This window comes from Henckelia pumila, unplaced genomic scaffold (genome assembly GCF_033568475.1).
Source record: "Henckelia pumila isolate YLH828 unplaced genomic scaffold, ASM3356847v2 CTG_80:::fragment_1, whole genome shotgun sequence".
In the NCBI taxonomy this organism is placed as follows: Eukaryota; Viridiplantae; Streptophyta; class Magnoliopsida; order Lamiales; family Gesneriaceae; genus Henckelia; species Henckelia pumila.
The window spans coordinates 648,540-662,324 of NW_027331883.1; the positions used below are offsets into that span (position 1 = coordinate 648,540).

General features: G+C 36.7%; 3 protein-coding genes across 3 annotated transcripts; all 3 read left to right on the top strand.

Annotated features, from left to right (window-relative positions):
- Positions 1-666: 666 nt before the first annotated feature.
- Positions 667-5,606, top strand: LOC140873746 (transcription factor bHLH157). Its single transcript, XM_073276983.1, has 10 exons — positions 667-1,203; positions 1,824-1,913; positions 2,033-2,141; positions 2,242-2,283; positions 2,383-2,442; positions 2,858-4,147; positions 4,238-4,339; positions 4,452-4,589; positions 4,752-4,883; positions 4,985-5,606. Exons 1-10 carry the CDS (start codon positions 1,091-1,093, stop codon positions 5,159-5,161), a joined length of 2,253 nt encoding a protein of 750 aa, XP_073133084.1. The 5' UTR covers positions 667-1,090; the 3' UTR covers positions 5,162-5,606.
- A 177-nt stretch (positions 5,607-5,783) lies between these two features.
- LOC140873745 (uncharacterized) lies at positions 5,784-8,881 on the top strand. The gene is made up of 5 exons (XM_073276980.1): positions 5,784-6,004; positions 6,908-6,980; positions 7,219-7,372; positions 7,544-7,591; positions 7,698-8,881. The coding sequence occupies exons 1-5, from the start codon at positions 5,928-5,930 to the stop codon at positions 8,591-8,593; spliced, it is 1,248 nt and encodes a 415-aa protein (XP_073133081.1). The 5' UTR covers positions 5,784-5,927; the 3' UTR covers positions 8,594-8,881.
- A 350-nt stretch (positions 8,882-9,231) lies between these two features.
- On the top strand, positions 9,232-13,525 carry LOC140873652 (plant UBX domain-containing protein 10). The gene is made up of 4 exons (XM_073276852.1): positions 9,232-10,188; positions 11,688-11,858; positions 11,989-12,192; positions 13,050-13,525. Exons 1-4 carry the CDS (start codon positions 9,394-9,396, stop codon positions 13,275-13,277), a joined length of 1,398 nt encoding a protein of 465 aa, XP_073132953.1. The 5' UTR covers positions 9,232-9,393; the 3' UTR covers positions 13,278-13,525.
- Positions 13,526-13,785: the final 260 nt, after the last annotated feature.

Here is a 13,785-nt window from a genome sequence, read left to right on the forward strand (position 1 = left end):
TTTATTATAAATATATATGAGTATAGTTGACTTATCTCACTAATAAATCAGTGAGTTTATCGCACCAAAGGCCTACTCACTTACAAATATACTTTTAAATAATAATAAAAAAAATATTTTTAGTCACCCCTAACATGATAAACGGAAATGAAAATATTTCTCAAGGAAACACAAAATAAAATAATAATATCCTTAAGGAACCCAATAATTCGATATATAATATATGAACATATTTTACATTTTAAAAAAAAATATGAAGAAAAAATTAACTTCCAACACTTTATATACTAATGCTATAATTAATTGAACTGGAAAAAGTTAAAAAACTAATTTAATTATATCAATCATATATAATGGATTATTATTTGAATAAGTCCTCTTGTATAATAAATGTATATTCGTATCTCAATCCATTTAATTTTTTTTGTCACAAAAAATAATATTTTTCTGAAATAAATTCAAAAATTCATTTCACCGAATTAACTAATGCAACTAGACAAATTCACCAATGTTTGTGTTATTATGTATTTGTTAGTGTACCCTCGTTTTCATAGCTAAGCTAAAGAGAGAGCGAAAGCAAACTCCTTTTGCCCCACAGCCAATATATACATATGCATATGTATCTATGCATTCAACTTTCCCTTTTATCTTTCTTGTCTTCTTTGGCTTATATCTTTTCCCATCTCCACTCTTCGTCTTTGCGTTTCTTTTCTCCTTTTTAATCCATTTGGGTTCAGAATTCAGACAAACATCCAACAATCATCTCTTTACTTGGCACTTTTTGTATTTTCACTACTGTTTCTGTTTTCTGTTAGCTACTTCAAACACTCTCTCTATAAACCCTTCATTCTTTTCCCAAAACAAAAACTGGGTTTTACTTTCACTTTATATAATTTCCTTTCTTTCAGCCTCTCTCCAAGCACTGAACTTCTGTGGGAAAAAGATTTGATTTTTCAGAATTTTTTTCCCCTTGGCTGAAAAAAAAGGAAGAGTTTATTTTGGGGCTGAAAGTTGGATGATAGTGATTTCTTGGTGAGCTAGCTTCTGAGAAGGCACTGCTGCCTCTGCATTCTTGGATTGCTTCTGCAAAATGGGTACAGTACAAAAGATTGATTCAAATGCAAAAGAGACATTACAGAATCTTTGTTGCAGTAATGGATGGAGTTATGCCCTTTTCTGGGGGTTTGATCACACAAATTCTTTGTAAGAATGTTGAATATTCTGCATGTTTCCATTATATGTCCTAAAGTTTTATTTTTCATCACATTTTTTTCATCATTCATGTGTCTTGAATCTTGATTCCGAGCTTAGGAGTATATATAAAACGGTGTTGGGTGTTTATTTTACCATAAACCATTCATTCATTACTTTTCATTTTAGATTTTTACCTTCGTGTTTGTCATTTAAGTACAGCTTCTTCTGCATGCTTTTTTTTTTTATTCCCTCTGAAGAAAATCAGGAGAAGTACTACTGCCTTTTTCGAATTTCTGGGTTTTATTCCTTTTCATAACATCAAAATATGGTTTACAAAATTATGAAGTTTATTTTGGTAAATGAACTTTTCTCGGATCAATGATTACATGTCGTCTTTAGGATGACAATATGTAATATTATGTATTAAAAGTCCTCATTGAATATGATTATTTTATTGCATAAATAAATGCTTTGCCTTTACTCTACTTTGGAGATCTGATATCAATAATTATTTACATTATATTGTTTTTATTTGCATTTATACTGTTTCCTTTTTAATTATTTTCTCCATCTTGTATAGATTAGTTTAATCTTTTTTAATCTGTTTAGTCTATTTTGGGTCATTGCAGGTTGTTGACATTAAAAGATGCATATTACCAGGAACAAATGGGAGCTGTGATTGATAATATGCTGCTACAAGTGCATGTTCTTGGAGGAGGGTAAGCTTTATTAATTCATATATAAATATATTTTTATAATGCTACCAAGATTGAATTATACCTTGAAGTTTTCAATTTATTTTTAATTATCACCATAATTCAAGATGTTTTTTTAACAGGGTCATTGGTCAAGCAGCATTTACTAAAAACGATAGATGGATGTTTTCAGAAGATCACAATGAGAAGCAAAGTTCTTTAGGATCATTTCAAAATCTTGAGGTTTTTCAGGTATAAAACATGCTGGCATTCCTTCCACACATTTTCTTTTAGAATTTTGAACAGCATTTTATTTCAGCTGTATTATTAATCTAGTGGAAAATGATTACAGGATGATTCTGAATTGTATTGCCAATTCTCCATGGGGATAGAGGTGCTGAATATTCTTTTAGTTGAGAAAATTATGACATTTTCAATTGTTTCAATCTTGATGTATAAGCTAATCTTGTTGACCGCAAAAATTTATTTGCAGACTATAGCTCTAATTTCAGTAGAACCATGGGGTGTTGTGCAATTTGGTTCCACTCGAAAGGTTAGTGTTCGTCTCAATAATACAATGGAATGCACCTTTGCCCAATAATATGTTTTTCTAGAGCCATTGAGATTTATGTATTCAAATTTGATTTGCAATTTTAAGAATGTTAAAGTAATATATGTTGGATAACATTTACTCCCTCTGAATCTACTTGTTTTACACTAGCATGTAGTTTATACTTTATAGATGCATCTTATTATCCATGATCACCGTCACGGTGTAGCTACATGCAACTACGACAATCACAACCTCATCACCTTGATCATATGTGTTTTTGAAAAGTGTCTTAGCTCCCATCTATCCCCTTCACGAGAAACAATCACGCTTACCTAATTGAAGCACCAAAACGCTTTATGCAATGCCTGCTTTGTGGACAGCTATCCTTTTATTGACTATCCAAAATTTGCTGCAGATTCTTGAGACAAAAGACTTTGCAGAACAAGTGAAAGGACTTTTTAGAGTAATCGGTAAAAAATTCCAGTTGGCAGAAAATGAACCGGCATCTTCCAAAACTCAGTTCCGTGAGTCAACCACACAGTTTATATCATCGCTATCACACGGCATTTCACATACCATGAATCAAAATATTCCACGTGATGCATTCTCTGAAGATTTTCTGGGCTTGAATAGTTCGATGGTTGTCTCGCCTCAGCTGGATAGTCTCTTCTTAGAGTCTGGAAACAATTTTAATTTCCCAGCCACCAAAGAACTTAGCAGCAATAGTGATTGTTCGGCGGTAACTTCATCTTGGCCTCATTTGACATCCAAATTGAGTGACAATGCCGCTTTCTCAAGTTTAAACGCCAATGTCAACTCGGCTTCCACTTCATCACTAGAGCAAGATTTCCCCGAGGAATTTACCCACTCCCGATATTCTGCTTTGTTGCTTGATTCATCTAATTGTGGGACTCAAAGGCCATCTGGCCTGTTGACGTTGGAGGAGTTATTTCAAGAGAATGATTTTGAAGAGGCCCTCTCAAAATCTTTCCCAGGAGATGATCTTTATCAGTGGTTTTCTCCTATGACAGGCCAAAACAACACCTCATTCCCTGCTCTACTAAGTAGTGATCTGAGGGGATGCAATTCTCCCATTGATATCCCTGGAAAACTTGTTAGCAATTGTCTAAGTTCTACTACAGATACATTCAGAACGGACCATGTAAAAGAACCACAACTGGATTGGAGTGAAACTTTGATGCCGGTTGTGGATTGTGATGACTTGAATTTTGGTGCGGATAACAACAACTGCGTTTCTCAGAAATGCGTGCAGTCCGATGTTGGGACGATCTCTAATAGCTTGTTCTCAAAATTAGGCCTTGACCGCATTTTAGATGGTTCTGCTAGTAATTCTTGTATATTTTCACAATCAAAATTTGATATTCAGTCATCCTCTCCTGCTAAAAGAAGAAAAATTGAGAGCTATATGTCGGGCCATGACCAAGTTAAGTATCAAGACTCTCCTATCTTTGATGAACAGAGGAAATCACTTAATAATGCAGTCTCTTTGAAAGAACCAGGTTTGTTAATCGGTAACAGATGTAGCTTGAGTTCTCAAAACTCTAGTATGTCAAGGAGCCAAGATGAGCTGAAAAAAACTGGGAAGAAAAAGGCTAAAACTGGGACCAAACCGAGGCCAAAAGATCGTCAAATGATCCAAGACCGTCTTGTGGAGTTAAGGGGACTCATTCCTAATGGCGAAAAGGTATTTGGAGTTAGTTCTTGGTTTGATAAATCTAATTAAAGTATGGTTTTACTAGTTTTTGACTAGACTAGATGTTGGTTGATGTAACAGATGAGCATTGATCGTCTATTGGAACGAACCATAAGACATTTAAACTTCATGTCTGGTCTCATAAAGCATGCTGAAACTCTGAAACAAATTGACAAGCCAAAGGTAAAAATGTCTTTCTTATTGTCTATGTTTTTTAACATGGGCTTGGACATCAGTATTGGTTATTAGATCGATTAGCTAGCATAATGTTTAATGATTTTCGCTGATCAAACAGAGTGGGGTTGTCCCAAAAGACAATTTCAATAAGTGTGGCGGAGGTGGAGTTACGTGGGCATGTGAAGTAGGCGAGCAAATGATGGTTTGTCCTCTGAAAGTTGAGGATCTTAGCACCCCTGGTCAAATGCTTATAGAGGTAAGATACAACTATGACACACATAAGGACATAGAAGAATCTCTCTTATTTTATTGTGTTGCCCGGTCAAGGCAAAGTTCTGAGTTCCAGTTAAATTTTAGCTTTTAGAATATGTGTCCTCCATATTACTTTCAATTCATGATATTTACCTTTTTGTTGCAGATCCAATGTGAAGAACAAGGTTTCTTTTTGGAGATTGCAGATTTAATCCGAGGTTTTGGCTTGGTTATCCTCAAGGGAGTGCTAAAAGTTGTTGAATCTAATATTTGGGCTCACTTCATAGTGGAGGCTGAGGTAAAAAATGAATTAACTACTAGATGCAATAAAAAATTTCAAGGCCTCAACACTCCTTTCTTGTTATTTTTGTTTATTCATGTAAACTTAAATGCTTTCAGGAAAAGCGGCATGTCACACGCCATGAAGTATTCTCCTCCCTCATTCAGCTTTTGCAGATGAGTTGCCAAGGTACAGTGAATGCAAATGACTCGCTCGGTAGAGTCATGAGCTCAGGCGCATCCTTGTTCAACCATCATAAACCGACTGTTTCGTATCCTGTCAACTTAATCGGATGATACATTTCGGTTGAGCGAAAGTGGCACTAATACTGAATGGCTGGCCTGCTGCAACAGACGCATCCACGGCGGAAGGGGAGATCTGTGTGTTACAAACTCATTGGTCTTTCATCCCCTTTTGTAGTCAATGTATGATCATGATTCTAAACTAGCAAGTGTGATAGGTAAATATCTATTTTTTTAGGAGGACTAGTGTGTGGTTTAATAGTGTATGAGGAAACATTTGTAACACGGGAAGAATGATTGTGTTTTTCTGACTTGTGTTATTCTATGTTTCATTCATGAATGCTGACAAATCAAGTGTTTATTAAGCTAACTTGTTTAGTTGTCTTTTGTCATTTATGTCATAATAACGAGTATAACATATCACTTCAAAAGTAATAAAACCATAAAGGAAACTACAAATATTGATTTTATTGCGAAAATACAATTCTGATATGAAATCTAAGTAGAGATGAATTAGTTCTTATCTGTTTTCTATTTTAACTATATAATAATATTATATTTTATAAATGAACCTACATAACACTATTTTAGTAACTTAAAACAAACACTTTATTCTCAAAAAAAGAAAAAAGGAAAAAAGAAGCTAATTAGTATATATATAAATTCCAGAAGTTCCTAGTTTTCTCTAACAAAATAATTAAAAGATTCAAACTTTAAGGTTAATCTGTAAAGAAGGCAAGGTGCTTGCCAGTTGCCACTGTTTCAGCCGCAGCCGCTCCTCCGGCTTGGGTCGCCGATTGCCCTAACGGAATAATTTCAAATGACGGACACTATTATCACCTCAACAAGCCTTCAATCAACGCAATTCACCGCTAACTCCCGAATAATCTGCCGCGTGTAAGTACGCTTTTAGTTCCTAATCTTGATTTTGACATTTAGCTTCTTTGATTGCGTTAAGCCTCCAAATTCAAATTTTTTGTGCGTATGTTTATATTTTTTTTTGTTGAAGTTGGGGTTTCTACTTTGGTTCGGGATTGTGGTTTATTGAGTATATTTTTAGTATGGTTTCTTGACTGCTATGTGGGTGGTTGTGTATGGCGACGGGAAGGCTACGCAGGGGTGATTGAGATTTGAGAAACGTCTGCGCTTAAGTTGCTAAATTCAGCTTATTCCTAATACAGTAGATGGAATGAGGATGGATGGGTCGAGTGTTTTTGATTACGTTAAGCCTACAAATTCAAATTTTTTTTGTGTGTATATATATATTTTTGTTGAAGTTGGGGTTTTTTTAGTATGGTTTCTTGACTGCTATGTGGGTGGTTGTGTATGGCGACTGGAAGGCATAGCTACGCAGGGGTGATTGAGATTTGAGAAACGTCTGCGCAGATGATAAGTTCCTAAATTCAGCTTATTCCTAATACAGTAGATGGAATGAGGATGGATGGGTCGAGTTTTTTAGATATGAAATTAGATTGGAGTGGATTGTTTGGGATATTCAAATCGGAATCCATGGGAGAGTTCCAGTTTAAATGCAACCACGTCTCATAATTTCGTCTTGCATTTTTAGCATATTTCATATTCTTGGTGGATCCAAGGAAATTGACTTCAGATCAAGTTCAGAAAATGAAGGATTCGAGTTTATGAATCTCGTCTTCTAAGGGTGGTTGTGACGATAGCTTTTATTTTGATAACAAGCATGGAGTTGGTATTTCAAATGTTCCAAGTCACCTACTCCCTACAAGGAAACTATAGTGTGCGTATTCCCTGATAAACGTTCTGATTATCAGCACTTTGCTACAGGTGTGAAAAGCAATTTACTCAATATACATGCCCTCGGTGCAATATTCGGTATTGCTCTGTGCAATGTTACAAGGTAATTAACTATTTTGCTAGGATTTAACTATAAACAAGTGAAGTAATTAATGTATTTGGATTCCGTGGCAGATTTGAAAATTTGTCAGATCATACATGCAAAACGGTCTGTAATTTGGCGAATTATATAAGTTTCAATATGGTGTTAAAATGTTCAAGAGTGAAAATTGGTAGTCTTGATGTGCTCGTTTCTTCCCCTCCTTTGTGATGATAATATTTCCATGTGGTATTCGTGGCAGTCCCATAATCTTCGTTGTACCGAATCTTTTATGAAAGAAAATGTTGTTCAAGAACTGCAACAACTGCAACCTGATGAAGCAAGCAAAAAGAAAATGTTGGACGTACTTAAACGGTTCCATGAGGAAGCGGAAACAAGTGGCATGGATAGCGATGGTATGTTGGTCCTCCTTTCAGTTTTTCTTGCTGTCATTTGCACAGTGAAGCTGTCATCTTAAAGTGCACTATTCATTTTGATGGAGGAGACTATCCAAAAAATTTGTATTCTATTCTGAAACTTTAGGTATTCTAACCCAGCCAATTTCCATTATTATCTCTTAATTACAGAGTTGGATTCATTTTTATCAGAGGAGACTATCCAAAAGATTCTTTCTGGTATGTTCTCTACATTGCACATGGTTTCTTCGTACTGGCACCAAAATTTATCCAGATTGGCTTTATATTTTGCTATCTGGCAACTTTTTTCTTGCTTTCTCGACAGGAGGCCGATTAGGGTACGATGATTTATCTACTGAAGAAAAGAAACATTTCCATCGAGCAATTGACTCGGGAGAGCTGAGCAAGATGATTGAACCATGGAATCCTTGGTGGTTAAAGCCTTCTGCCAAATATATATCACTTAGCTTGGATGGGACCCCATTAGTCAGGCCTGTTGTGAAACAAGATTTGATGGAATCTTCTGAAGATGATGCCAATGCTGATCAATGGCACGACATCCCTTCTGGACCTGAAACTCCTATTCCTCCTCTGAACCAACTCACTACTACTGAGCCATCTCCACTTTTAACAGTGCATGCTGTTGACATTATATATAGTTACTGTTTCACACTTCGTCTTTACAATGGGGATTGGAAATCCGATGCCTTTGAATCAGCGACAACTCTATTGACGGTATCTTCTGTATTGGGTCAACTTGCGCACCCAGAGACCGTCTTTGAAGCTTTGTTGCATTGCTTGGAGCGAACATGCTCTTCCACTTACAAGCACATGGGTGGTCTGCCGTTTGGGTTGATGCTTTTGGATGATGTAACTAGCATACTTTATCTGGGAGGTGCAGCTCTGGTCTGCTTGCTGTGTGACTTGCAGAAGATGATTCAAGCTGCCGAGAAACAGCTCAAGTCAGAGAAAATGAACAAGGCGAAAAGGGCTGAACTGAAGACCAAGTTTAAGCACGTGGAACGGAAAGTTTACTTCATTTTGAGTTGGGTTCACGAGCAACCAGCTGAGGCGTGGTCCATCTGTGCCAGTGTTGTGGATGCTGAGAAGTCTTCTGTTATGGAATGTGTGGATGGTAAAAGATGCACCGCGAAAATGAAGGGTGAAGTGGGACGAAACGGGAAACCATTGATCAAGGAGGTCCAGAGCTGCCATGACTGAATTATGTTGTGTGTTCTGTGGTTAGTTTTGCTCTTCATGAATGGAAATCGTCTGGGCATTTTCTGTGACGGGACCATTCACACATTCATTCACGGTGGTGCATTGAACAAGATGAAAACTTGAGCCAGCCTTTTCGATAAAAGAAAGCACACATATTACAGATGTTTGATTACATCATGTTGTTGATATTATTTAATATCATCTCATTTTAAAAAAAAGTGCACTACTCTGGACTTCATACAAAAAACGGTAAAAACTATAGCCTTTTCTAATTTTATATTGACTATAACAAATTTTCCAAACTAATCAACTAATTAGGTGGTATACAAATTTTAACTTGTATACATTCTTACACATATATTGGTATTTTAGTTCATTTGTTAAAATTATATAAAATTGATCCGTAGAGTTTTTGTGTTTATTCGATAATTTTAATTTTTAAGGACAAAATAATTCTTATATTATTACAAAGCAATATATATATATATTTCTTTATATATTTCTTTACTACTAATAATTAGTTGTATACAATTCTTGGTCGGTATCTATATTTTTAAAATGATTGGCTACACAATTTGTAACAATTTTTTTTTAATATAATATAATATAAAATGAAATGAAATGATGGGGAAGTTGTATAGTCGGCTCTTCTCTTATCTGACCAAGTGAAGAAGAAAATATATGATCGCATTCAAAACCCCTTATTGATAATAGTTTCAACGAGCCCTAATTTCACCATTCGTCCCAAGGATTTCTCATTTCTGCATCGTTTTTGATTCAAACGTGATACTATCCTAGAGATGGGGGATGTTTCCGATAAACTGGCGTATTTTCAGGCAATCACCGGCATCGATGATACCGATTTGTGCACTGAAATCCTTACGGCTCATGGCTGGGACCTTGAATTAGCCGTTTCCTCCATCACCGCCACAGACGACTACCGTCCCTTCGCCCCTGACGCCACCGACACTGCTGCCGCTACTACCACAACGGCGGATCGAGAGTCCCAGGATACAGGCTTAGTACTTCCACCCAGCGGCAATAACAATCAACCCCCTGGCCTCGCTTGGAAATTGATCACGCTCCCTTTTTCCATCGTGTCCAGTAGCCTTGGGTTGATATCTGGCGCAATTGGCTTCGGTATGTGGGCAGCAGGTGGTGTTTTGTCTTACTCACTCGGTATGATCGGCCTCCACGGCCCTGCGCGGGTGGGAACCACTCCTCCGGTTTCGATGTCTCAGTCTGCAGCTGAGGCCATGGAATTTGTGTCGAGATTTGAAAGGGATTATGGGAGTGCGCGTCCCAATTTCTTGGCCGACAGTTTCATGGACGCATTGCAAAGGTCTAGGCAGGAATATAAGCTATTGTTTGTGTACTTGCACTCGCCAGACCACCAAGACACGCCAGTTTTCTGTGAGAATACTCTGTGCAATGATGTATTTGTGGCGTTTGTGAATGAGAATTTTGTGGCGTGGGGTGGGAGTGTTAAGGGCAGTGAAGGGTTCAAGATGAGCAATAGTCTGAAGGCATCCAGGTTTCCCTTTTGCGCTGTGGTTATGGCTGCAACAAATCAGAGGATTGCATTGCTGCAGCAGGTATAAATGTAGTCAGTGTAAGGAGAAAAATATTAAAAATACCACTGAGGATGAGACGTCCCGAGTACAAAGTTCTAGGATATAGGAAGACAACCCAGATTTGAATTAGTTATGTGTTAATTTAACAACCTTGAGTTTTGAGTGAAAATTTTTATGGTTGCCATGTCTTTAGGCTTTTGTACATAGATATTGACATTGAATGCAGGATACGTGACTGGGTTAGTGATTTTTTTTTTTTTTTGCAAAAATGAATTTCTAACTTTATGTTAGATGAACCTTCTACTGATTTTTAACTCTTGTTAATTTTGGTTATGGACTTGGTGTGAGTCTGTGACATCAAGACCCTGCCCCTTTTTGTCCCCAATGTTTGTGATTTGAAAGGTATTCAGTCGGTAGTATCACTATCCTTTCATAATTCGTCATAAGTTTTCCCCCCTCTCCCCATTCTTCAAAGGGTGGCATTTCTTAGTTCTGCCGTCTAATGTTGACATTCCCTTTATGAATTGTTTCAAACGGATTAGAGGTGGAAATTATCTGGATCATTGTCAAATGATGAAGATTAGCTTTCTGAATTTGATTTTATATGTTTAGCACTCTTTTCTGTTGGTACTACAGGTCAACTCTTCTTTAGAATTTCTGCTTCAGCATTATTTGCACATTTAACTTTTTTACGTTGTGGACAGGCCCCTTTTTCCTGTAACTTTGTAATTTACTTAAAGGAAGGAATTCCATGTTTTTGGTGATGTCTCATTCCTTTTCCTTATATGTTTCATATTCGACAAATAAACTCTCTCGATGATAGGGACTAATTTAAGGAATAAATATGAAATTGTTTCTTTTGCATTTAAATTTCATTCTCATTTCTTGATTCTGTTGGCTAATGTTCTTGTCCATCATGGTGTTTAACTAAGAACAATCATGAGGCTTGTGTTTTGGTCACTGTTACGTTTACATTTTGCCTCATTCAATATTCTTCTCGTGGTTTCATTATGTTCTGCTCATTTTTTAATCTGTACATACAAGAAAGAGTTTTATCACGTTATTTGCTTATTGAACTACCGCCGGATTGTGTTCTACCTTATCGCCAGCTTTATAAAACCGAGTTCTAAGGAAAATATTTGGTCAAGCTGTTCCTGAAGAAATTTTATTCTAGCCTCTATGATATAATTTGTCGTCTCACTAGCCTTTCTTTATCGATAAATGGTTTTAATCTGTTGCAGTTCATGATTTTGTTGTTGCCTTTTCAATTGTCAATATCTATGTAAGGTTCTTTCATGTGTGAAGTTTTACTGGAAGAGCTAAAATTGGAAGGGGAGAAACGTTGAAGATTTTAAATGAGTCTTACATATAAAAGTCTTCTCTGCTTTTTTTTTTTTTGAATTTCCATTGCGCAGTCCAAATTCAATTTTCTGAGATGCTTGTTTCTCTCTAGATGCTATCTTAAAATCTGGGTTCAACATTGTGTTCACATTAAGTTCTTTTTGTCATTAATTGGTTAGATCGAGGGGCCTAAATCTCCTGAAGAAATGGTGACAGCATTGCAGAGAGTGCTCGAAGAAAGCGCTCCTGTTCTTGTTTCGGCCAGGCTTGAAGCCGAAGAAAGAAGAAACAATACGCGTCTAAGACAGGAACAGGATGCCGCTTATCAAGCAGCACTCGAGGCTGATCAAGTATGTTGTACTGTAATTTGGTAACTCTTAATTTAAAGTCAACTTTGCTGAAGCCATCAGTAATGTTCCTTTGTTGTCCCTTAAATGTTCTATAGAAGTACATCTCTTTAACGTTGATGTTCTTTGTTAGGCTAGGGAGCGCCAGAGGAAAGAGGAGCAAGAAAGACTGCAACATGAAGCTGCTGAAGCTGAGAGGAAAAGGAAGGAGGAAGAGTTAGCTCGTGCAAAAGCATTGCAGGAAGCTGCTGAGAGAGAAGCTGCACTAGCTAAGATGCGGGAGGAGAAATCTTTAGCACTAGGTGCAGAACCAGAGAAAGGACCTGGTGTTACTCAAGTAAGAATGTTTCTGTTGATTAGTTGTACTGGTGTACTGTGATGCATATGCTTAAGTTGATCTCAATTTTTAATTACGGTCTGTTTAAGTTTATTTTAGAAGGCTGCAGCAAGTGATTTTATCACATTACCAGCCCATTTAATCCCAATATTTCCGTGATTGAAAAAAAAAAAGGGAAATCATGGGACATGCGACTCATACTAAAGTAAGTATAGTTTTGGGAAGGTTCGAAACGTGTTAAAGAATTATTAATTGCCACTTTTTAAATTTATAATCAAATGACAAATGGGAAAAATATTCGGCTTTATTTTGACTATAAAAGAGAGGTCATCGATGCTTCTTTAAAATGTTTCGAATCTTCCCAAAATCTATGTTTTTAGTAGGAGACCTGGTGTCCCACAGGGAGTCTTCCAGTGCATGGTTGCTTAATATAATTGAAGAAAGGAGATTTTAAGAAATTCATGAGAGTATTTAATTGGTTTCTCCCACCAATGGTAATGGAAGCCCAAAAACAAATCAAATAAATAGGTAGGAATCCCTTCTACATTTCCCACAATCAGTGATCATCTTTATTCTTTTGAGTTTTGTGAACACTCGCACTAATGAATTTTACCATAAGTAGATTGCTAGCTCTAGCTTTGGTCTGTGTTTCAGAAGAAGCGATAGCACCTCAGTTAGTGTTGACCATAACAGAGGAATGGTGTCGTTTGAGATTTTGGTAATACCGGGAGGGTGAGAAAATAACTAATGTTGGTTCAAAGGGAGAAGGGAAGGGATTACGAAATTTAGGTCGCCACCAGGGCTTAGGAGTTCTCTGCTTCGCTCTGTGTCTTTGACACCTATTATATCTTTTTCAGGTTTTGGTACGCTTTCCTTCAGGAGAGCGAAAAGATAGGAGGTTTCATTCCACGTCAACTATACAGTCTCTGTATGACTATGTTGATTCTTTAGGCTGTTTGGAAGTTTACAGCTACAGTCTCGTCTCCAACTTTCCTCGCACTGTTTACGGGCCGGATAAACTTGCTTTATCACTGAAAGAAGCAGGATTACATCCTCAGGCGAGTCTTTTTGTGGAGTTGAACTAATGAAAGCAAGAAAGCATGTATTGAGGCGTGATCTAGAAATCCACGCTTTATGGTAGGAAATCTTGTAATATTGACTTGAATTCAAAGACAGATTCAGCATGATAAAATGTGACATTACTGCTTCTAGTGCAAATGTTCTACCAAGGAAATAGGGAGCGAGTTGGCACATATATTCGGTCCTGTAAATTGGATAATTCGTTGCATCCTTGATATATTTTTTTCACAATACGATGACAATTCTTAATTCATTTGGGATTTCTCTAATCACGTCATCAATTCGAGGAATATTTTTCTCACAATTCAATGATAATGCAGTTGGGTATAACAAATTCAACATTCTTCTGGAGGAAACATGTCTCAAATTAGACGATCGTGTCACCGAAGATCAACTACTACGAAAAAACTGAACTCTTGCATCTCATCTCTATTCTCTGTATCAATAATCTTTAATATACATAGTAGACAATTTTAATTTTGTGTGCGAATGAAATCATATGATGCAGTGTGT

Coding starts and splice junctions, on each gene's coding strand:
- LOC140873746 (XM_073276983.1), top strand. CDS start 1,091: ATGGGTACAGTACAAAAGATTGATTCAAATGCAAAAGAGACATTACAG. Junction 2,443..2,857: donor AATTTGGTTCCACTCGAAAG/GTTAGTGTTCGT, acceptor AATTTGCTGCAG/ATTCTTGAGACAAAAGACTT. Junction 4,884..4,984: donor ACTTCATAGTGGAGGCTGAG/GTAAAAAATGAA, acceptor AAATGCTTTCAG/GAAAAGCGGCATGTCACACG.
- LOC140873745 (XM_073276980.1), top strand. CDS start 5,928: ATGACGGACACTATTATCACCTCAACAAGCCTTCAATCAACGCAATTC. Junction 6,981..7,218: donor GCTCTGTGCAATGTTACAAG/GTAATTAACTAT, acceptor TATTCGTGGCAG/TCCCATAATCTTCGTTGTAC. Junction 7,592..7,697: donor TATCCAAAAGATTCTTTCTG/GTATGTTCTCTA, acceptor CTTTCTCGACAG/GAGGCCGATTAGGGTACGAT.
- LOC140873652 (XM_073276852.1), top strand. CDS start 9,394: ATGGGGGATGTTTCCGATAAACTGGCGTATTTTCAGGCAATCACCGGC. Junction 10,189..11,687: donor GGATTGCATTGCTGCAGCAG/GTATAAATGTAG, acceptor TTAATTGGTTAG/ATCGAGGGGCCTAAATCTCC. Junction 12,193..13,049: donor AAGGACCTGGTGTTACTCAA/GTAAGAATGTTT, acceptor TATCTTTTTCAG/GTTTTGGTACGCTTTCCTTC.